This window comes from Salmo salar, chromosome 04, assembly GCF_965601325.2.
Source record: "Salmo salar chromosome 04, fSalSal1, whole genome shotgun sequence".
Lineage (NCBI taxonomy): Eukaryota > Metazoa > Chordata > Actinopteri > Salmoniformes > Salmonidae > Salmo > Salmo salar.
Window position 1 is genome coordinate 46,940,853 of NC_138294.1, and position 24,570 is coordinate 46,965,422.

Consider the following 24,570-nt stretch of genomic DNA (forward strand, 5'->3'; position numbering starts at 1 on the left):
TAAATACAAGAACAGCACGTCAGAAATCAGCTCAATTTAATTGAAGAATCCATAGAATCTAACCACTTCTGGGAAAAATGGAACACACTAAACAAACAACAACATGAAGAGCTGTCTACCCAAAAAGGAGATGTATGGATAAACCTCTTCTCCAATCTTTTTGGCTCTATAACAAAGAACAAATAGCAAAAACATATACATGTTCAGTAAAAAATCTTAAGAGTAATGTATTAAAGACGACCAGAACCCAATAGATTCTACAATTCAATTGAATGAACTACAGGACAAAATACAAACCCTTCAACCCAAAAAGGTCTGTGGTGTTGATGGTATCCTAAATGAAATGATAAAATATACAGAACATAAATTTAAATTGGCTATACTTAAACTCTCTAACATCCTCCTCAGCTCTGGCATCTTACCCAATACTTGGGACCAAGGACTGATCACCCCAATCCACAAAAGTGGAGACAAATTCGACCCCAATAACTACCGTGGGATATTCATCAACAGCAACCTTTGGAAAATATTCTGCATTATCATGAACAGCAGACTCCTACATTTCCCCAATGAAAACAATGTCCTGACCAAATGTCAAATTGGCTTTTTACCAAATTACCATATGACAGACCACGTATTCACCCTGCACACCCTAATTGACAAACAAACAAAACAAAACAAAAGCAAAGTCTTCTCATGCTTTGTTGATTTTTTGTATAGATTGAAGGAAAGCGGTGTTGGGGGGAAAACATATGACATTATGAAATCCATGTACACAAACAACAGTGTGCGGTTAAAATGGGCAAAAAACACACATCGATTTCTTTCCTCAGGGTGAGACAGGGATGCAGCTTGAGCCCCCCCCTCTTCAACATATATATCAATGAATTGGTGAGCGCACTAGAACAGTCTGCAGCACCCGGTCTCACCCTACTAGACTCTGAAGTCAATGTTTACTGTTTGCAGAAGATCTGGTGCTTCTGTCCCCAACCAAGGAGGGCCTACAGCAGCACCTACATCTTCTACACAGATTCTGTCAAACTTGGGCCCTGACAGTTAATCTCAGTAAGACCATAAATACAAATTCCACCTAGACACTGCTGCCCTAGAGCACACAAAAAACTATACCTACCTCTGCCTAAACATCAGCACCACAGGTAACTTCCACAAAGCTGTGAATGATCTGAGAGACAAGGCAAGAAGGGCCTTCTACGCAATCAAAAGGAACATAAAATTTGACATCCCAATTAGGATCTGACTTAAAATATTTGAATCAGATATAGAACCCATTGCCCTTTAAGGTCTGGGGTCTGCTCACCAACCAACAATTCACAAAAAGGGACAAACACCAAATTGAGACTCTACGTGCAGAACTCTGCAAAAATATCCTCAGTGTACAACATAAAACACCAAACAATGCATTCGGAGCAGAATTAGGACGATTCCCGCTAATTATCAAAATCCAGATTTTTTTTTACAATTCTACAACCACCTAAAAATAAGTGAATCTCAAAGCTTCCATAACAAAGCCCTCACCTACAGAGAGCACAAACACCATTGTAAATACAACCTATATCTATCAGTTTATTTCTTTTCACTTTCGTACATAGCCAATAATATAACATTTGAAATGTCTATATTCTATTTAAAAAATTATGAGTGCAATGTTTACCGTTCATTTTTGATTGTTTATTTACCTTGTTTATTTCCTGTCTATTTCACTTTCTTTGGCAATGTAATGTAATGTAATGTTTCCCATGTCAATGAAGCCCTTTGAATTAAATTGAGAGAGAGCGAGAGAGAGAAATAGAGAAAGAGAGACTAAAAGAGAGACTGAGAGTGAGACAGAGAGAGACTAACAGTTGCACCCTCAGATTGGGTTAAACATGGCGTCCCAAATCATTGTTACATAATACAAAAAACTCACCTCGTCAGAGATCTGCGATCCAAATGTCACCCAGGTGCCTACCGTCAGACAGACAGAGACAGACATACGGAGAGAGACAGAGAGAATCAGTTCTGTTACATTGCTCAGGGAGTCTCTAATGCATATTGTTCTGGTCCATTTGTTTTGTACTAACCCAGCCCCAAGCAGGACACACGCAGACCAGACTTCCCCAGGTTCCTGAGACAGAGAAAGACAGGGGTCGGGAAAACAAAACAAGAGGTAGGAACATTTGTTAGAGACATGACAAAGATGTACTGCACCTCGAAGCTACCTACATTAGCACTTCTAGTGCTTCCAGCACAGTAGGTACATTCACAGAATTGAGTTTCCTAAATTACAAGGGTCAATGCCTACACCTCTCCACTAGATTTTTCAACACAATCTGCAGATACAAATTCTGAATAACTTTGGGTAAGGCCAATACATTTATTTTTGATCTGCTTGGAAATCTGGATAAGTGAGTGTATTTCTGGCAGTGATAAAATGATCGCCCTTGCCTGAGTGCACAGACGGCCAATGTTGAACAGTTGACCTTTACCCTTCTCACATCAACAGTTCAGTGTAATATAGTGCATAAGCTATAACAATGGGAGGGCACTGGGGGGTTTCACCCCTACGCCAGACGAAGCTGTATATACTCTGCATATAAGTAATAACATGGGGCTGATTGAAATGGTTTATATGGTTCTAGAGCCCAGTGCCGGGCCTGCCACATCTGATTATCCAGACAGCTGACTGTTGACGGGCAGGACAGAAGTGGGATCAGAGAGCTGCAGTGACTTCTGGTCATGCAAGTGTGTGCCACTGGAAATTCTGCGGGTTTCATCCTCGCTCTCCTCCACGCATGCTCTCCTTCACTCTAATAAGCCAGCTGGAGAGGCAGCAGAACTGCAGCGGAACTCATTGCTGCTCGCCATCTTTTTATCTCCAGCGCCTCGCCCCTCTGCCTGTCTGCCTGCCTGCGTTTGCCACAAATAGCCTGATGGAAAGAGACAGACTGTCAGAGCGTTTAGATCCTGGCAGACGGGCACTGCTTTATTTTCCCTGCTCTTTTATTATTTGCCCAGGCAGCTATTTTTAGACTTGTGCATGTGTGCATTTGTGTGCCATTGTGTGCGTAAATACAGCACATACATACGTGATTTGTGTGTTTCTGTATCAGTCAAATGTACTCAAAAAAATTGTGCATGATCCTGTATGTGAAGGGAGAGGGAGGATGGAGCACTTTATAATAAATGGCATGAGTCATTCTTTATCCCCCACAAACTAGCCTCTGGGCAAAACACACTAACTCTCACTTTCAATACTGACAGGGATTCAAATCACAGCATACTAACCACATCAACATAGATATGACACTAGCTGATAACTACAAAACAAAAAATCGCAAGCCTTTCCTTAACGCCCATGTTTTCACCACTCCCACCCACATAAACAAATACTATAGTTTTTGTAGTACTGTAGTATTACTATAGTGCTTTTGTAGTGTAGTGTTTTAGCGGACATTGCTGTAGTATTTACTATAGTTGTTTTTTTGCGGATATTACTGTAGTATACTGTAGCATTTACTATAGTGTTTTTTGCAGATATTATTTTAAAAACTATACTGTAGTATACTGTAGTGTTTTTGCTGCCTGTAGTATACTGTAGTGTTTTTGTTTTATTATCTTTGACATAGAAGTGTGGGCTTTCTCCTTGAGGAAACCTACTAGAAAAATGATAAAGGAGCAAATTTTCAATAACCTGTATTCTACAGTGTACTACAGTTTACTACATAATTCTATAGTAAGTACTACACATGATCGAGGGATACTACAGTGTGTATTTCAGTATTCTACAGCAGGGGTCTTCAACCTTTTGTTGCCCAGGGACTCCTAACCAGGAAAACTGGAGACCCAGGGACACCCATCATACTCTAACCAAACTTTTGTTCCCCCACGTCTTGTCTTATCATCAGGTGAATGATAATGGCGAAGAGAAGTAATCAACATTTTAAAGTGAATAGATTTGGTAGGTAGTGCTTCATTATTTTGACCTCCTGATATTATAATTGGAAGAGAAAGTGTGAACTCTAACAGGTAACTCCAAACACATTTTCGCAATGAGCAGCTGTTTTGCTGGTTAAACAAAGGTCAGCCATGTGTTGACAAAAAATTAAGTACATGTCAAGAAAGCTTACTAGCAGTCAGACACAACTGCCCCACTGGTAGCCTATTCACAGATGCTTTTTCAGAGCCTATGTCAGATACTCCAGTCAGTGTAATTGGCTACAATGAGTGTAATTTGCTCAATATTAGGAGTTAACAAATGAAAAGTTGATGTTATTAAAAATAACATATTATCCTCTTTTCTACTGCAGGTATGTCAACACAAAATGTGTTTATTATGTTGTTACTAGCACATAAAAATATAGAAATAAACATTAAAAAAATTTAACTTTTAATATATACAGTAAGAGTCAAAAGTTTGGACACACCTACTCATTCAACAGAATGTCTTTGTTTGTACTATTTTCTACATTGTAAAATAATAGTGAAGACATCAAAACTATGAAATTACACATATGGGATCATGTAATAACCAAAAAAGTGTTAAACAAATCAAAATATATTTTATATTTGAGATTCTTCAAAGTAGCCACCCTTTGCCTTGACAGCTTTGCACACTCTTGGCATTCTCTCAACCAGCATCATGAGGTAGTCACCTGGAATGCATTTCAATTAACAGGTGTGCCTTGTTAAAAGCTAATTTGTGGAATTTATTTCCTACTTAATGCGTTTGAGCCAATCAGTTGTGTTGTGACAAGGTAGGGGTGGTATACAGAACACAGCCCTATTTGCTAAAAGACTGAGTCCATATTATGGCAAGAACAGCTCAAATAAGCAAAGGAAAATTACAGTCAATCATTACTTTAAGACATGAAGGTCAGTCAATCCAGAATATTTCAAAAACTTTGAAAGTTTCTTCAAGTGCAGTCACAAAAACCATCAAGCGCTATGATGAAACTGGCTCACATGAGGACCGCCACAGGAAAGGAAGACCCAGAGTTACCTCTGCTGCAGAGAATATGTTAGAGTTAACTGCACCTCAGATTGCAGCCCAAAGAAATGCTTCCCAAAGTTCAAGTAACAAACACCTCAAAATCAACTGTTCAGAGGAGACTGCAAAGAAACCACTACTAAAAGACACCAATAATAAGAAGAGACCTGCTTAGGCCAAGAAACACGAGCAATGGACTTTTAACCGGTGGGAATCTGTCCTTTGGTCTGATCAGTTCAAATTTGCCATTTTTGGTTCCAATTGCTATGTCTTTGCATTAGATGACCTGGCCTCTACAATCACCTGACCTCAATCCAATTGAGATGGTTTTGGATGACTTGGACCACAGAGTGAAGGAAAAGCAGCCAACAATTGCTCAGCATATGTGGGAACTACTTCAAGACTGTTGGAAAAGCATTCCTCATGAAGCTAGTTGAGGGAATGCCAAGAGTGTGCAAAGCTGTCATCAAGGGAAAGGGTGACTACTTTGAAGAATCTCAAGTATAAAATATATTTAGATTTTTTTTATACTTTTTTGGTTACTAAATGATGCCATATGTGCTATTTGTTCTGGGATTGATTTGCACTTTTCGCACCAAAGTACGTTCATCTGGAGGAGACAGAACGCGTCTCCTTCCTGAGCGGTATGACGGCTGCGTGGTCCCATGGTGTTTATACTTGCGTACTATTGTTTGTACAGATGAACGTGGTACCTTCAGGCATTTGGAAATATCTCCCAAGGATGAACCAGACTTGTGGATGTCTACAAAAAAAATTCTGAGGTCTTGGCTGATTTCTTTTGATTTTCCCATGATGTCAAGGAAAGAGGAAAATAGTTTGAAGGTAGGCCTTGAAATACATCCACAGGTACACCTCCAATTGACTCAAATTATGTCAATAAGCCTATCAGAAGCTTCTAAAGCCATGACATCATTTTCTGGAATTTTCCAAGCTGTTTAAAGGCACAGTCAACTTAGTGTATGTAAACTTCTGACCCACTGGAATTGTGATACAGTGAATTATAAGTGAAATAATCTGTCTGTAAACAATTGTTGGAAAAATTACTTGTGTCATGCACAAAGTAGATGTCCTAACCGACTTGCCAAACCTGTGTGTTTTTAAACTTCCGACTTCATCTGTATATATATATATATGTGTATGTATGTATGTATGTATGTATGTATGTATGTATGTATGTATATATATATATATATATATATATATATGTATGTATATATATATATATATATTTCGCAGACCTCCTGCAGTACCTCCGTGGACCTCTACAGTTTACTACAAAAGTCTACAGTAAGTACTACACCTGATTGAGGGATACTACAGTGTGTAGTATAGTATTCTATAGTTTACTACAAAATGCTATAGTAAGTACTACTCGTGATTGAGGGATACTAGTGTATAGTATAGTACTACACTACAGTTTATTACAGAATTCTATAGTAAATACTGTAGTATACTATAGTATTTTTATCATGTGGGCATAGTAGCTTATGTCTATAGCTCAATATGCTTGCCTAATGAAGTTAGGATCTGGCCCTGAGACAATCAGAGAGACAAACACACAAACAGAGGGGAATGTACGAATTACAGCTGCTGCTGGTAGATATGTAACATACACTTCTTTTGGGTTCTGGGTGATTATGATAGAGTGTCCCTGTCAATGTCAGTATGTTTGACAACTGCCCCCCCTCCCTCCTCCGCAGTGCTGCAATCTGCAGAGCTGCAATCTGCAGAGCTGCTGTCTGTCAGTCTGTGGGGGACAATGTGAAGACGTATAAAAGAAACACAGTACACAAATGTAAACTCACATAGCCTACTTACATATGAGCTGGCTGGTTGCTGGTCTGTGTGCTCATATGAATATTCACACTTGATGAGCAGATGCACACAGATCTACATACTGAACAGTCTCATACAGAGTGAACACACACAGAGGCACAGATGCTTTCTGTTCCTACACTAAGTTCTCATCTATTTTCTCTCCTGCCATAAATCACGGAGCCATGCTAGGTGATTTTAGGGATCTGGACATTCTTTACATCATTACACAAGCACACTGGAAGCACACAGGTTGGTCTGTTACAGTAAAGTCAGCATTATAGTCTTTGCTGATGCCTACAGTTAGGTTTCACCCGAGACAAGAGAGATATACAGTACAGATGGTTCCCACATGAAAAAAATACTATGGTACTATGGTCTAAATACTATTGTATTCACTGTGCTTTTGCTGTCTTTATTGTTGTATTCTCTGTAGTGTTTTTGCGGACTAAAGTCAGAAAAAAACACCACAGTGAATACTGTAGTACACTGTAGAATACTGTAGCATTTACACTTAACTGTAGTATAATACTTTAAGTCCACAAAAACACTACAGTGAATACTATACTGTAGTATATACTGTAGTGTTTTTGTGGACAATAGTATACTGTAATATATACAGTTGAAGTCGGAAGTTTACATACACCTTAGCCAAATACATTTAAACTCAGTTTTTCACAATTCCTGACATTTAATCCTAGTAAAAAATCCCTGTCTTAGGTCAGTTAGGATCACCACTTTATTTTAAGAATGTGAAATGTCAGAATAATAGTAGAGAGAATTATTTCTTTCAGCTTTTATTTCTTTCATCACATTCCCAGTGGGTCAGAAGTTTACATACACTCAATTAGTATTTGGTAGCATTGCCTTTAAATTGTTTAACTTGGGTCAAACGTTTGGGTAGCCTTCCACAAGCTTCCCAAAATAAGTTGGGTGAATAATGGCCCATTCCTCCTGACAGAGCTGGTGCAACTGAGTCAGGTTTGTAGGCCTCCTTGCTCGCACACACGTTTTCAGTTCTGCCCACCAATTTTCTATGGGATTGAGGTCAGGGCTTTGTGATGGCCACTCCAATACATTGACTTTGTTGCCATTTTGCCACAACTTTGGAAGTATGCTTGGGGTCATTGTCCATTTGGAAGACCCATTTGCGACCAAGCTTTAACTTCCTGACTGATGTCTTGAGATGTTGTTTCAATATATCCACATAATTCTCCTCCGTCATGATGCCATCTATTTTGTGAAGTGCACCAGTCCCTCCTGCAGCAAAGCACCCCCACAACATGATGCTGCCACCCATGTGCTTCCCAGTTGGGATGGTGTTCTTTGGCTTGCAAGTGTCCCCCTTTTTCCTCCAAACATAACAATGGTCAATATGGCCTAACAGTTCTATATTTGTTTCATCAGACCTGAGGACATTTCTCCAAAAAGTACAATATTTGTCCCCACGTGCATTTGCAAACCGTAGTCTGGCTTTTTTTATGGCGATTTTGGAGCAGTGGCTTCTTCCTTGCTGAGTGGCCTTTCAGGTTATGTCGATATAGGACTCATTTTACTGTGGATATGGATATTTTTGTACCTGTTTCTTCCAGCATCTTCACAAGGTCCTTTGCTGTTCTGGGATTAAGTTGCACTTTCACACCAAAGTACGTTCATTTCTAGGAGACAGATCGCGTCTCCTTCCTGAGCGGTATGATGTCTGCGTGGTCCCATGGTGTTCATACTTGCGTACTATTGTTTGTCCCAACCGACTTGCCAAAACTATAGTTTGTTAACAAGAAATTTGTGGAGTGGTTGAAAAACGAGTTTTAATAACTTCAACCTAAGTGTATGTAAACTTCCGACTTCAACTGTACTAGTGCCTTTCTTTCTGATAATACTGTAGTATTTACTATAGTATTCTACAGTATACTACAAAATTCTATAGTAAGTACTACACATGATCGAGGGATACTACAGTATGTAGTATCGTATTCTACAGTATACTACAGTTTACTATAGAATTTTACAGTAAGGACTGTAGTATTCTATAGTAAACTGTAGTATATATTTTTCATGTGGATTCAGTGCAAGTGCACAGCTCCTCAGGGCGATGGCTTCTTACAAATACAGCTGTGACAAATTGTCACAATACAGACTCACACTGAGCGTGCAGTTCACTGGGGCACATCACACACACGCGTACGCACGCGCACATACACACCAACGATGACAATAACACACACACACACACAGGCACTAGCATGCATGCTCACAGGCACACGCCCTCTACCCTCCTGCCACAAATACATCCTCTACTCAACTCCGACCAACTTCTACTAACAACCTTAACGTCATCAATAACCCTGTTCTCCTGTCACTCTTCCATCAGTGGCTCTTCTAATCCTGGAATCTCTTATATACGAGATGGCTGTTTTCATGAACAATCAGTGATGGATCTGCTCCAACTCAGATCAGCACACTCACACAACTGGAACATACAACTAGACAGACAGCGGAGTTTCATCTCAAACTGGAAAGACATACTATGCTAATATACATGTACATACTGTATTACTTAAGCAACACCCAAAGGAGTGCATCACACAACACAAAAGAAACATGCCCATACATACTAAGGCATGCATAGTCTTTTATAACTGACATTATATTTGAAAACCAATATTAAACAAACACACACGTACATTTGAGTCATTAAGCAGACACTCTTATCCAGAGCGACTTACAGGAGCAACTAGAGTTAAGGGCCTTGCTCCAGGGAACATTTCTCACCTAGTCGGCTTGGGATTTGAACCAGGGAGCTTTCGGTTACTGGCCCAACGCTCTTAACCGCTAGGCTACACATAACAGCTTCTCCCGGCTACTGTGCAGAGAATGCTGCAATGCACCGCAAGTGTTGACTAAGGAGAGGAGAGGAAGGGAGTGTGAGAGGGGAAAAAGAGAAGAGGGGAGACAGATCACAGGAGGGGTAGAATGGTGGCGCAAGGGGAGAGAGAGTACAGGGAGAGAGAGGAAGAGAGAATTCGAGAGGAGACAGGAAGACAGGCGTGAGAGTAAGAGTGAGAGAGGGGGTGAGAGACAACATTACAGAGAGAAAGAAAAAGAAAGACAGACAGACAGACAGACAGACAGACAGACAGACAGACAGACAGACAGACAGACAGACAGACAGACAGACAGACAGACAGACAGACAGACAGACAGACAGACAGACAGACAGACAGACAGACAGACAGTTAGTTAATGGGAGTGGTGGTCAGTGTTATTTTGAGACCTGCCAAAGAGGAGTCCCTCTCAGCTCCGATGAATGATCTGGCTAATGAGTTACAATATGCAATTAGGGAACATGCAGAGAAAAGGGAGGCGGCGGGAGGAGGGAGGAAGTGAGTTCTCCAACCTCCACCTCCTCTCCCCTTTCTCAGCTGTTTCCCTCAGAGTGGATGACGACATGCGGAACGAGAAGGCTCACACAGTCAACACAGGGGAGCTCACTCCAATCACTATCATCACTATCGGCTGTTTTCCTTACGAGAACTGAAATGAGCATAGCAGATATTTGTGTGTGGTAACGTCATGTTATGATGGTGGGACAGGGACACTGATGCTGATTAAGCTTGTTTTAGGCCAGACTGGCATAGTCTTCGCTGGCCATTGTAGTTAGCGAGGGAAAGGGACTTCCTATTCTAAGTTCATTTTCAAACTGATTCTCGTGCATAACATTTTAGTGTATTGTGTGTCAAAGGAATGTTTCATACGAATAATAAAGAAAACGTTCAAAAAAAAAAACTTCTCTCTGATAGTCATCGTTGCACATGGGGCTTAGTGACACTGTTCCCTGGGGGCGATGGTGGTGGCAACAGGGTGAATTTGGGGATGAGTACTCCGGCAGAGGGCGTCTGATAAGGATCAGGGATGTCTGCTGCTTTGAAAATAACACAGACACACACTGTGGGCACTAGGCACAATGCCATGGCCTTATGGGCTGTGTACTCATTTCAAAACAAACCCAATGACAGAAACCCACTAATCAGGTTGTTATTCCCCATCCAATTATATCAATATGCAGTATGCACAAATGACATAAAACACCACGTCCTGGCATCCCATTTCCTCTTCTGCCTAAATCCATATTTAAATGGCCTCTTAAATGAAAGCCTAATTGAGTGAAGAGAATGGTGTCACGATTGAGCTAAGGGGCATTTCCATTGCCCATCCAGAATAAGACAGTGGGACAGTGGATCGGGAATGATTCTTTCCTCTGACGTAGGCAGCTGTCAATCTGTTTAACGACTACTCACTCCTATTACGCTCCATCTTATTCTGGAGCAGGCTAAAAAGGAATACAGATCTGTCTGTTGTATTTCAATATCACAATATGTGACACTGAAACAGTCCCATTGTCGTTCTTATCTGGTGATGCTAATCCTATGAAATGAATACATAGTACTTACTTTCCACTATAACGCTCACAGCTGGATGAATTCTATGCTTATAAATGTTCAGGAAACCAGCAAAATAGGATGAGGCTGTTGTGATTTCACACAGTAGCTTACATGTAAAAATAGACATGAGAAACACTAAAAACAAAAACTCCCAGCCACGTAAATGATGTAATCCTAACATAGTTGTTCACCGTCCACTACAACTCAGGTGTTAATTGAAATGCAATGAAGTTACCCCATGGCAGCTGGCTGTCTGAGAGGCCCTTCATGGTAAGTGAAAGTGGGGTAACCGGAGTTGCCGTCATGTTCCAGAGAGAGGGCTGTGTCTGAGTCCTTCATCATAATGATCCATCATTTAAGTGGAGGTCAATGAGACTTCATCGCTCTTCAGGCACAACATGAAAACCAGACAACTCTCATTCACTCATTGAATCAGATACCCTCCCAATCTGTCTGTGCCACCTCTGTTGGCGTGCCCGTTCCCTCTCCACCCCAAATATCCAGCAACCCTCTCCGTACCCCTCCCTCCCCCATGCTCACCTGTATTTCATACTGCTGTGGCGCCCTATGGCCTCCTTCATGTGGGCATGGCCCTGGGGAACCGGGCGGGACCCCGACTGCTCCCTGGGCTTGGCTGAGCCATGGGTGTTGTAGTTGCCATTACCCCCTTGGTTGCTTCCTCCGCCACCTCCCCCACCTCCCCCACTGCCTCCCCCAGGGGGTGGCGCGGTGCGAAGGCCACATAGTCGGTCCTCACTGCGGCTCTTCAGGTTGTGCTCAGTGCAGGCGAAAGAAACCTGCATAGTGACCACTGCCTAGTCTCTGGTTTACTAAATTGGCCCCTGGAGAGGCTCTTTGGGATGCTGCTTAGGGTCAGACCCCAAAATACTAATGGCTGCAAAATTGCTGCTACAACGTCAAGCTGCTTGTACAGTGAGGATGTCCCTGTCCAGACAAATGCCCAAACAGGGAAGGTTTGTATTTTTTGGCCAGATCCACAGGCGCCGGCAAGAATCCAGGCCCTAACCTGGCGAGTCAGCGTCTGGTCTGTCTCCGTCTCTCCTCTCCTGTCTGGTGTTGCTCAGTCTCAAGAGGTTTCTAGTGAGAACATTCCTCCCATCATCAGCTGGGAGCTGGTATACAGTGTGGTCCTCGGCTCGTAGTCGGAGGCTGATCAAGCAGTTCCACGGGCTGGGGTAGGCTACCTCTCCAACCGCGCTCTCCACGGCACGGGAGCGCAACAGATTCCTCACTTAAAACAAGCCGGCTGATTTGACTAGTCTTGCAGAGACATCAGGAAAGATCCTGGAGGCGAGGAAGATGCTTGCTCTATGTTTTTGCTACAAATTAAAAAGGTAGGGTGGTAAAGCATTCATCAACTTGCTTGTCTCCTCTTCAGCTACAAACTGAGGTTAGTCTATCGTTGTCGAGCCCAGCTAGAGCCCCGGAGCGCGGCGCAACAACGACATGAGCTACAGGCATTTTTCTCACACCTCGGGTCGCATTGCATATTTCGACGCAAATACAACGAATAAAAACCGGGGATGTGCTACATCTCACAGGCTCACAGAATTCAACACGCGCTAAAACACCATGGTCTTCGCATGCACACATCCAATGTCTTTCCTATGTCTAACATTGTGCCCAGCCTCACGCAACGACATCGAACTGGTGCAGAAAAGGCAACATCAGCACCGCCAAATGGCGTGCTAATTTCATCCACTTTCACATCCACTTCAAAACAGGATCCCCGTGGCATAAGGTTACCATTTCACAGCATAATTGGTGGGCAACATTGAGACTATCTAATCAAATGCATAAAGCGATGCTACTATGTCCTTGTGTCCAGCTGCCTCATTTGAGCTGTTGATGATGATGATGATGGCTAATTCTCTTCAGAACTATAATTCCAATCCCTGGTTCTCATTGCAGAGGCTCCCAAAGTGTTAATCACGACACACGTAAAATCGATGATTGCGAGAGGCGCCCCCCTCTCTCTCTCTCTCTCTCTCTCTTTCTCTGTATAGTTTACACATTAAACATAATGTGTGCTTTCTAACACATGCATATAACATACATTATTCTGCATGAATCTATAGCACCATTCGGGGGGGAGGGGGGGGAATCGCATGAAAAACATCTCAAATCCCTTTTACCGGTGCATACGCGTACACATCGATAAACCTGAACTGCATGGCAGCCTTAAATTCGATACTCAAGAAACACGCACATGCAGGTCTGTTAAAGGCCACCCGGTTTATTACATAAACCCTACTGTCACTCAAGCATATTGACTGAGGATTCTCCCTCCCCCCATTTGTCATGGTATCTCTATCTGTCACCCTATCTCCTGCTTGTCCCTTCCCCATACTGAAACACAGGCATGCAGTCGAAGGATCTCTTAATTACAGTTTATGAGGAAGTGGTACTGTATATTATGCAGCCTAATACTTTTGGCAGATATGAGTGAATGGTGGGGATGGGGATATACAGTGCAATAAGTGAATGGTGGTGGCAGCTCTCATTCTGCCTAATTGGCTTTTGAAGGAATCATGACATAAGTCACCAGGTATATGGGTATATGGGCGAGATGGCTGGCTGGCGTGCTCTGGGAGACCAAAACAAATCAATGATTCTAAAAGCAATATCACGTTTCAGGTAAAACCCAAATGCAGACTGTGTTGAAGTAACAATGTTTATTACAGCAACAGGGGCAGGCAAACGACAGGTCAAGACAGGCAGAGGTCGATAATCCAGAGTAGTGGGGCAAGGGTACAGGATGGCAGGCAGGCTCAGGGTCAGGACAGGCAAGGGTTAAAACCAGGAGGGCGAGAAAAAGAGAGACTGGGGAAAAGCAGGAGCTGAGACAAAACGCTGGTTGACTTGACAAACAAGACAAACTGGCAACAGACAAACAGAGAACACAGGTGTAAATACACAGAAGATGAGCGACACCTGTAGGGGGGTGGAGACAAGCACAAGGACAGGTATAACAGATCAGGGCGTGACAAGAAAACCTAAAGCGTTGATCTCTCTTGCATTTACCTGTGAGATTTACTCACATTTAGTTCATGAAATAAAATGTGCCATTATAATATCCCATTAGAAACAACATTTAACATACATTCAAATACAGTTGTGTGAAATACATGCTTCTTCTTCTTCACTGCTCAATTGGGTTTGCAGAATCGTGTATAATAACATCATTGTAAAGTTGTTGTGCATGGGAGTGCATGACGGTGGCCTTCTGGCATTGCTTGCAAATGAGCAAGTGTCCCCAAACTACAGGGATGAACGCGTGTTCTATTGATAACACTGGACAACTGTCGGCGAGAACCAATCACACAGGGATAGCTCGGCTCAGCGAGCCAATCAACGAGCAGTGCATCTGTGCAATGAGAGGATATAATCTGTTCACTGCTCAGAGATGAGGGTGCAGTCCAAAGTAACCAGATGCATGAATGTAACCTGTTAATATACAAGAGAGCTATCTCAGCTCCAAGAAACTGTCCTTGAATCACACAGCCTTTCATAGCTGAAAGGATATAACTTGTGTTACTTTTCCAGGATATAGTTCTGCACAATGACATTTTACATCATATTGTGGAATATTTTAGCAGGAGAGGAGTTGGGATGATGATGTGTAACTATAGAATGGATATGAATAACAAATAAAGAAGAAATATGCATTGGAGAGTTAGGATTATAAGTAAAGGTCTGCTTTTTTCCAATGCCTTTTTTTGGTGTGCTGCAGAGTGTTTGATGTAGCCTATTGGGTTTTCAGGACCAGTGATTATGTGAGGGTTACACTGGGAGAGTATAGCTGTGCTAATTTCAGCACCATGGCCAGATCCCCATCCATCTGCGTATTACGGAAGTAACAAATGTTTAAAAAAATATATATATTTTTAAATGTAAAGTGCCATAAAATTAAAATGTAAAATTAAAAAAATAAAACGTAGTGAATTCACAATTCAGATATGGTTCTGCGACCGCTAGGGGGAAATGCAGTTAAATCTAAATCAGGACTGCCCTGGCTACCTACCGGTCGTCACTAGTTACCACAGCCATAATGCCCGCATGGCCTATTTCTACAATTTCTCTTCAAATGATTTTAAACCTAAACTTAACCACACTGCTAACCTCATGCCTAACCGTAACCTTAAATGAAGACCAAAAATATAATTTTCGTTTTTATTAATTTTTACGATAGGCCTATAGCCAATTTTGCCTTTGTGGCCGGGGTAACTAGTGAAAACCCGAGCGCACAGAAAAGTAACCTAAATTGATACTGTTATTTCAAAACGTCTAAAACCACGAATAGAGAGAGACTGTCAACGAATACAACAAAAAGCTGCTGTTTTTATGAGTGAGTTCATGTCAGCACTGTCAATACTTTTTATTCAACACTTTTTTGAATGAGTAGCGAAGTGTATCCAGTTGTGTAAAGTACTTAAGTAAAAATACTTGAAAATACTAATTTGATAGTTTTTGGGGGTATCTGTACTTTACTTTACTATTTACATTTTTTACATCCCTAAATAAATTTATGTACTTTTTACTCCATACATTTTCCCTGACACCTAAAACTACTCGTTACATTTTGAATGCTTAGCAAGACAGGAAAATAGTCTAATTCCCACACTTATCAAGAGAACATCCCCGGTTATTCCTACTGCCTCTGATCTGTCGGACTCACTAAACACATGCTTCGTTTTTAAATTATGTGTGAGAGTTGGAGCGTGCCCCTGGCTATACAATTTAAAAAAACAAGAAAATGGTGCCATCTGGTTTGCTTAATATAAGGAATGTAAAATGGTTTATAATTTTACTTCTAATACTTAAGTATATTTAAGTAATTAAATTTACTTTTGATACTTAAGAATATAAAAATATATACTTTTAGACTTTTACTTAAGTAGGATTTTACTGGGTGACTTTCACTTTTATTTGAGTCATTTTCTCGTAAGGTATTTTTACTTTTACTCAAGTATGACAATTGGGTATTTTTTCCACCACTAATCAGTGGTTCCCAAACTTTTCCGGTTACTGTAGGCCTACCACCAAAACTGAATTTTGTGTATCGATAGGCTTGCGTTGTTATTATTAGCGGCGGTGTCTTTTTTAAAAATCGAGGAATATTTCACTTTCTCTGGTCATAGGAGTAACAACATGAATTTGAGCATGAGGCAGAAATAATGCGCTGTGACTCGAGTTTAGTCATCAACTTTGTGGCTGTGGTAACTAGTGGAAACTCTACCAGACGGCGCTCACCTTACTGCTGTCACCCTCTCAGCAATGGTGGTATTAATGCCGTTTTAGGTTCTCCGTTCTGTGCATCTCCTCCGTGTTCTCAGTAAGTCAGTACGTACTTCATGTCCCACTTCTCATAAATGTGATGGCTCATGATGTATGACAGCGTGTTCATATACTTCCAACAATCTGTTGTTAACGCCACAGGTATGGCGTTTGAGAGCTCGCGATTTGTACTAGCAGAGCAATCATTGTACAATTCCTCCATCAGGGGCGTCGCGGTTTTTCGACATGGCATCTCATAGTCTGGTTCTAGATATGGGGAGGGATTCCCAAACTGAACGAACTGAATGCAAAAAAAAGAATCTACAGATGAGTGACCGAATCAGATAAATCCGTTTGACTGTGATCTTGGCTCAGTTGACATGCAGGTAAGTGAAATCGAACAGCTGTTTGAGCTGTCATGTGACCGAATGGTGCAGACAACGCATTCACGGGTCACCGTGGATGAGTTTTGGTTCATAATATGTTCGGTTAGGGATTTTTTTTCTAAACGTTAACAATGTCGTTTAAACGTTCAAACATTCACACCACTGCTGTGGATACTGAAAATACACTCTACTTACTAGTGCTCATAACCCAGACCTTAACCACAAGCTTTGATCCATAACCCTAAAATTTTATAAATCTTAATGGCTGTAAAATCACTACTAACCACTAAGTCTCACTTGACCGCAGTTTTAAACGGACCCTGTCAATCTGAGGGTAATAGGCTAGAAATGGGTAGTTGTTGGGTAAGAAGAGGATGACAGAAAATGTGACAGGCGGCTCACATCCTACTAACATGATTAGACTGTCAGGCACAAACATACAATTTTACAGCCAGAAATATTCTTCACACAACCATATTTTACACCATCTGTGTGTAAAATCCTGTTGTGCAGGACACGCCGGCATTCTGTTGGTCTCTAGTGGGGGAAATGTGTAACTGCAAGGTGACCATTTTTCAAAAGCGGCACATCTGTCACCATCTTTTAGGTCATACAAATACTCTCCTAGTGATGATAAACACCTGGGTTCTGGAATAGAAAAACAACACACACACCAACAATAGGCCATTCAAAGTGACAACTCTATGCCCAAAATGTCATTTTAAAACAGCCAGTGGATTATCCACAGATGGCAGAAGTAATGAGGTCAGACTGTGCCCCTCTCTGTCTCTCTCCCAAAGCCTGATGTTTTGATTTGTCTCAACCCACACCCTATGCCCTCCTCTCTCTTATAAGAACATAATCCCATCCCATCTTTCTCGGAATTCATTTGATTATGTGTGTGTGAAATCAGAAAGCTTCCACTACACTAGGAAATCAGATTTAAAACACATTTCTAAGGAAATCTATTCTCATAGTTAACGGAGGGATTGAATCTGAGAAAGTGCACAGGACATACAAGGTGTTAAAAGGATATGACTATGTTTCGTACCATTAAATATTTGACTATGTATCACTCAATGCAGTGAGAGTGGGGCTACATTCTCTCTTCTTTCTCTCTCTCTCTCTGTCTCCCTCTTGCTCACCTGTATATCATGGCACTGCATTCAGCCTCACAGTCAGTCAGGGAGATTGCACATTCTCTGAGGTACAATTCCAGTCTGCGTTTCTCCACCAGCCTGTGGGCGGCCTCCAGGATTTGGGTGGCCAGCTCTGACTCACTCCTCTGCTGGGCTCTCCTGGACCCTCTCTTGGCTGTTGTGCCTCCAGCGGATGATGAAGATTTGGGCTTCTTGCTGATGCCATACAGGTCCTCCACCGAAAACTTCCCACCCTTGCCACCGCCACCTCTGCCTCCAGCAAACATGACTGATAAAAGTATTTTGACTGAGGTGAAATTGACTTAGCAGATCTGACTTTCTTACTTGTTGCCTGCAAAGTCTTCTTTCTTTTGCATTGATGTGACCAAAAACTAGACTGGACACGGAATCCTTGATGATACAGATGTGTTATTCATGCAAAGAATAACAACAAAAAGTTAGTACGCAAACCAGTGTCACTGTTACAGATCTGATCCTTCACATGCAAGGTTTATACAAGTAGGATATGATTGAAGACAGAATCAATCCAAAAAAAGTATTCACTGGTCCCGCTTATTCAAAACACCTCTCTTTTCTGATGTCTTTCGCTCCACGGGGAGTTGAGATGTAGCAGGGTGTTGCGTTCCCTCCTCCAAGAGGCGTACGTAACAATCCAGAATCCAGCTAAATAAATCCTAAAGTGACAACAACATCCAAGAGAGATGGACTGATGAGCATTGCTTATTTTGCTGAAGATGGACAGAAACAGCAATCTGAATCTTTATCTCCCTCTCATGAGGGACAGAGGGGGATTTATGTTGAAGACCCACCAGTTTACAGTTGTGCAGATTAGCAGGAGACCCAGATGAAAGCAAAATAAGAGAGGACCAGGAGACAGGGAGACCAAACCCCTCTACTTACACATCAATCAGCTGTAGTCCCATTTTGAGGTCAAATCTTTATCTCCAGCTCTGGAGATTACAGCCATGTCAATAGCAGCTCAGCCAAGGAGTCTAGAGATCTGTTCTCTGACCTTTTCCTGGGCCATTGACAACCTCAGACTCTTTCACTAGTGTAAAAAACAGTCAATTTGATTCCAAAATCATTTCAGATATTATTCACCTTGTGAATGTGTTATAACAACCGAGGTTCATGCTCTCCAGCTTCCATTGGCTTCTAAAGCGAAAGGGTGGCTTCCAGCCAGCAGCTGGCACAGGCATCTGACCAGCGGTGAGTGTTATTGGCAGCTGCTGGGCTAGTGTTCTGGCTGAGTCCCAGCCCGCTCTGTTTTTCACACGATCCCTTTAGGAGAGCTCTATGAGAGAACATCTCCTCTCCTCATTGGAGAAAAGCCTCTTATGGGCTGCCACTCCATCTCTCACTGCTTAAGTAGGACAGTATAGGACAGGAACATCTGGGCGCATCTTCTATGTAATGAAGTGGGCTCCTCTGTCTGTCCATCTCCCAGAGACGATTGGGGAAGGAGTGAGAGAAAAGAGGAAGAAGATAAAAGAAAGAGACAGATGGAAATAAGTAGAAAGAGAAAAAGGCATGCAACTCATGAACATTCAGAGCAACAACACACAGTAGGACCGCTACGTCCCGAAGAATGGGGCCTTAACCAAATGAGTTTCTGAGAAACCAGACTGTAAGTAATGACAGAAAGTGATGACTCATCTCAATGAGCCTGTCAAGGCTACAGCCCCCCGCCCACTGTCCTAGGAGACATTTGTGGATCCATAGTCCGGAGCCCTCGTGGAACGCTCAAGTTTTACAGAACAAATTTCCACAGCAAAACAGCCTGACTTTTACTTGATATATATAGTCTACTATTTTGCTATTCTAAACTAAAGAAAATATGTTTACTCCTAATGTGCATGGAGTTTGAAAAATCCATTCTCCACCTATGTGGTGACCCAGCAATTGACTGTCAAAGTTGAATCTTGAAGTAGTCACGGTCATAAGGACTCTGGAACTCTGATTGAATACAACGGGAGGTCTGACTGATGACAGCTTTAAGATGCATGAATGAATGAGCGGGGCATCAGTACAGATAAACTCATGGATTCCCTGAAAGCTCATTGACTCCGCAAGAACCCATTCAGTTGTTGGAGTGGATTTATCAGTAGGTCTACTTTCATCAGTTTGTCTTGTGTAGGGCCATCAATTAGCCTAGTGGAGGCGGCAGTAGGGACTATTTCTATGCTGTGTTGCTCCTGGTCTATGCTGTGCTACTCCTGGTTTATGCTGCAGTGTCTTCTAGGAGTGGCGATTATCTGAGATTAATCTTCTCTAAGCACTCTTTTGATTGACTAAAATCCCACTGGCAGCTGGCTTAGGCCAATCTCTCTCTTCCCATTGAAAATGACAGACCCCAAGATTCTCCAATAGCTAGGCACCTTATATATGGTTACTAAGAGTGCGGGAGAGTCAGGGTGTACACATTACTAGGGTGGCCTTTATTCTCCTCCAGTACCTCCAGGAGTGCAGTTCAGTACATTAACAGGTGATGTTTCATATGAGTTTGACCTAAAACATCATTTTATTCAGGGCCTGTCTTCCTGTATTGACCTATGCCTCAAGGTATTTACACAGAGGAAGAGGTCAAGTCGGTGTGGACAATTGACACATTTTCTTTTGCGAACACGACTATTATTTTTCTGAGTAAAAGTAAAAGTAATGTACATTTTTTACATTTACATTTTAGTCATTTAGCAGACGCTCTTATCCAGAGCGACTTGCAGTAGTGAATGCATACATTTCATATTTTTTCTTCTTCTCCGTACTGGTCCCCCGTGGGAATCGAACCCACAACCCTGGCGTTGCAAACACCATGCTCTACCAACCGAGACAGCATCTATTCTAAATGTATTTGTATTCAAATGAAAATTACAAAAATGAATGGTCAGGATACTAATGGTCACTTCAATCTTCTGCAGTCAGATTTTCTATTATAGTATTCCCCATCTACACACTGCCCCTACTGTAGCTTACTCAACAAAACGTAGGAGCTGATCATGGACTACAGGAGACAGCAGAGAGAGCACGCCCCCATTCACATCGACAGGGTCGCAGTGGAGAAGGTGATAAGCTTCAAGTTCCTCAGTGTGCACATCACTGACGACCTGAAATGGTCCCTTCACACAGACTGTTTGGTGAAGAAGGCGCAACAGCGCCTCTTCAACCTCAGGATGATGAAGAAATTCAGCTTGGCCCCCCGAGTCAAAGCCTGTTCACCCCGCTACCATCTAGGAGGAGACAGTAGAGGTGCATCACAGCTGGGACCGAGAGACTTATAAACAGCTTCTATCTCCAGGCCATCAGACTGTAAAACAGTTAGCACTAGTCGGCCTCCGCCCAGTACCCTGCCCTGAACCTTAGTCACTGTTACTAGCCGTCTACCACCCGGTACTCTACCCTGCACCTTACCGAGACTGCTTTTCCCTATGTACAGTGAGTCATTGAACACTGGTCACTTTAATAATGTTTACATACTGTTTTGCCCATTTTTATATGCATATACTGTATTCTATTATTGGCTCATCCTTTATAACTACTGCTGTACACACCTTTTCTATTAATATACTGTCTATATTCACAATTATATATATATATATATATTACACACACACACACACAGTGGGGGGAAAAAGTATTTGATCCCTGCTGATTTTGTACGTTTGCCCACTGACAAAGAAAGGATCAGTCTATAATTTTAATGGTAGGTTTATTTGAACAGTGAGAGACAGAATAACAAGAAAAATCCAGTAAAACGCATGTCAGAAATGTTATAAATTGATTTGCATTTTAATGAGGGAAATCAGTATTTGACCCCCTCTCAATCAGAAAGATTTCTGGCTCCCAGGTGTCTTTTATACGGGTAACGAGCTGAGATTAGGAGCACACTCTTAAAGGGAGTGCTCCTAACCGCAGCTTGTTACCTGTAAAAAAGACACCTGTCCACAGAAGCAATCAATCAATCAGATTCCAAACTCTCCACCATGGCCAAGACCAAAGAGCTCTCCAAGGATGTCAGGGACAAGATTGTAGACCTACACAGGGCTGGAATGGGCTACAAGACCATCGCCAAGCAGCTTGGTGAGAAGGTGACAACATTTGGTGTGATTATTCGCAAATGGAAGAAACACAAAAGAACTGTCAATATCCCTCGGCCTGGGGCTCCATGCAAGATCTCACCTCGTGGAGTTGCAATGATCATGAGAACGGTGAGGAATCAGCCCAGAACTACACGGGAGGATCTTGTCAATGATCTCAAGGCAGCTGGGACCATAGTCACCAAGAAAACAATTGGTAACACACTACGCCGTGAAGGACTGAAATCCTGCAGCGCCCGCAAGGTCCCCCTGCTCAAGAATACATATACATGCCCATCTGAAGTTTGCCAATGAACATCTGAATGACTCAGAGGACAACTGGTGAAAGTGTTGTGGTCAGATGAGACCAAAACATTATGGAAACATTATGCTTTGGGGGCTGTTCCAGCATGACAATGACCCAAAACACACGGCCAAGGCAACAAAGGAGTGGCTCAAGAAGAAGCACATTAAGGTCCTGGAGTGGCCTAGCCAGTCTCCAGACCTTAATCCCATAGAAAATCTGTGGAGGGAGCTGAAGGTTCGAGTTGCCAAACGTCAACGTCGAAACCTTAATGACTTGGAGATGATCTGCAAAGAGGAGTGGGACAAAATCCCTCCTGAGATGTGTGCAAACCTGGTGGCCAACTACAAGAAACGTCTGACCTCTGATTGCCAACAAGGGTTTTGCCACCAAGTACTAAGTCATGTTTTGCAGAGGGGTCAAATACTTATTTCCCTCATTAAAATGCAAATCATTTTATAACATTTTTGACATGCGTTTTTCTGGATTTTTTTGTTGTTATTCTGTCTCTCACTGTTCAAATAAACCGACTATTAAAATGATAGACTGATCATTTCTTTGTAAGTGGGCAAACGTACAAAATCAGCTGGGGATCAAATACTTTTTTCCCCCACTGCAAATATATAAATAAATAAATAAATTGATAAATAAATAAATATATATATATATATATATATATATATATATATATAATATATATATATATATATAGTACCAATCAAAAGTTTGGACACATCTACTCATTCAATGGTTTTTCTTTATTTTTTACTAATTTCTTCATTGTAGAATAATAGTGAAGACATCAAAACTATGAAATAACACATATGGAATCATGTTCTAACCAAAAAAGTGTTAAACAAATCAAAATATATTTTATATTTGAGATTCTTGAAATAGCCACCCTTTTGCCTTATTTTTACTGATCAGCCGTGTCTTTGTGAGACGGTGAACAGAGTAGGTGAACGGATGATATCTAAATGTGTGGTTACCACCATGAAGCATGGAGGAGGAGATGTGGGGGTGCTTTGCTGGTGACACTGTCAGTGATTTATTTAGAATTCAAGGCACACTTAACCAGCATGGCTACCACAACATTCTGCAGTGATGCGCCATCCCATCTGGTTGCGCTTAGTGGGACTATCATTTGTTTTTCAACAGGACAATGACACAACACATCTCCAGGCTGTGTAAGGGCTATCAACCGACCTCAACCCAATTGAGATGGTTTGGGATAACCGCAGAGGTAAGGAAATGCAGCCAACAAATGCTCAGAATATGTGGGAACTCCTTCAAGACTGTTGGAAATCATTCCAGGTGAAGCTGGTTGAGAGAATGCCAAGCGTGTGCAAAGCTGTCATCAAGGCAAAGGGTGGCTACTTTGAAGAATTTCAAATATAAAATATATTTTGATTTGTTTAACACTTTTTTGTCTACAACATGATTCCATATGTGTTATTTCATAGTTTTGATGTCTTCACTATTATTCTGCAATGTAGAAAATAGTAAAAAAAGAAAAGGTGTGTCCAAACTTTTGACTGGTACTGTATATACAGTATATATATAGTATATATATATATATATATATATACTGTTCAAAAAAATAAAGGGAACACTTAAACAACACAATGTAACTCCAAGTCAATCATACTTCTGTGAAATCAAACTGTCCACTTAGGAAGCAACACTGATTGACAATACATTTCACATGCTGTTGTGCAAATGGAATAGACAACAGGTGGAAATTATAGGCAATTAGCAAGACACCCCCAATAAAGGAGTGGTTCTGCAGGTGGGGACCACAGACCACTTCTCAGTTCCTATGCTTCCTGGCTGATGTTTTGCTCACTTTTGAATGCTGGCGGTGCTTTCACTCTAGTGGTAGCATGAGACGGAGTCTACAACCCACAAAAGTGGCTCAGGTAGTGCAGCTCATCCAGGATGGCACATCAATGCGAGCTGTGGCAAGAAGGTTTGCTGTGTCTGTCAGCGTAGTGTCCAGAGCATGGAGGCGCTACCAGGAGACAGGCCAGTACATCAGGAGACGTGGAGGAGGCCGTAGGAGGGCAACAACCCAGCAGCAGGAC

The 24,570-nt window shown here is 41.8% G+C and overlaps 1 protein-coding gene and 1 non-coding gene across 4 annotated transcripts in view; both read right to left on the reverse strand.

Annotated features, from left to right (window-relative positions):
- Positions 1 to 18,944, reverse strand: part of LOC106603097 (voltage-gated potassium channel subunit beta-3) — a 29,695-nt gene extending 10,751 nt beyond the window's left edge. For 2 of the 3 annotated variants that reach the window (XR_014392150.1, XM_014196306.3), the window contains exons 1-3: positions 18,095 to 18,944; positions 2,082 to 2,125; positions 1,928 to 1,965 (exon numbers count right to left, since the gene is read on the reverse strand). Coding sequence is in view for 2 of the 3 variants with exons in the window: in XM_014196306.3 (XP_014051781.3) it covers positions 1,928 to 1,965; positions 2,082 to 2,125; positions 18,095 to 18,375 (363 nt within the window). In the remaining variant the exon portion in view is untranslated. Of the gene's footprint in view, positions 1 to 1,927; positions 1,966 to 2,081; positions 2,126 to 11,805; positions 13,250 to 18,094 lie in introns of those variants that run through there. The other variant, XM_014196308.3, reaches the window with a different exon arrangement.
- On the reverse strand, positions 3,631 to 3,685 carry LOC123742641 (U7 small nuclear RNA). Its single transcript, XR_006769791.1, has one exon. It is a non-coding gene; the product is annotated as a U7 small nuclear RNA (small nuclear RNA).
- Positions 18,945 to 24,570: the final 5,626 nt, after the last annotated feature.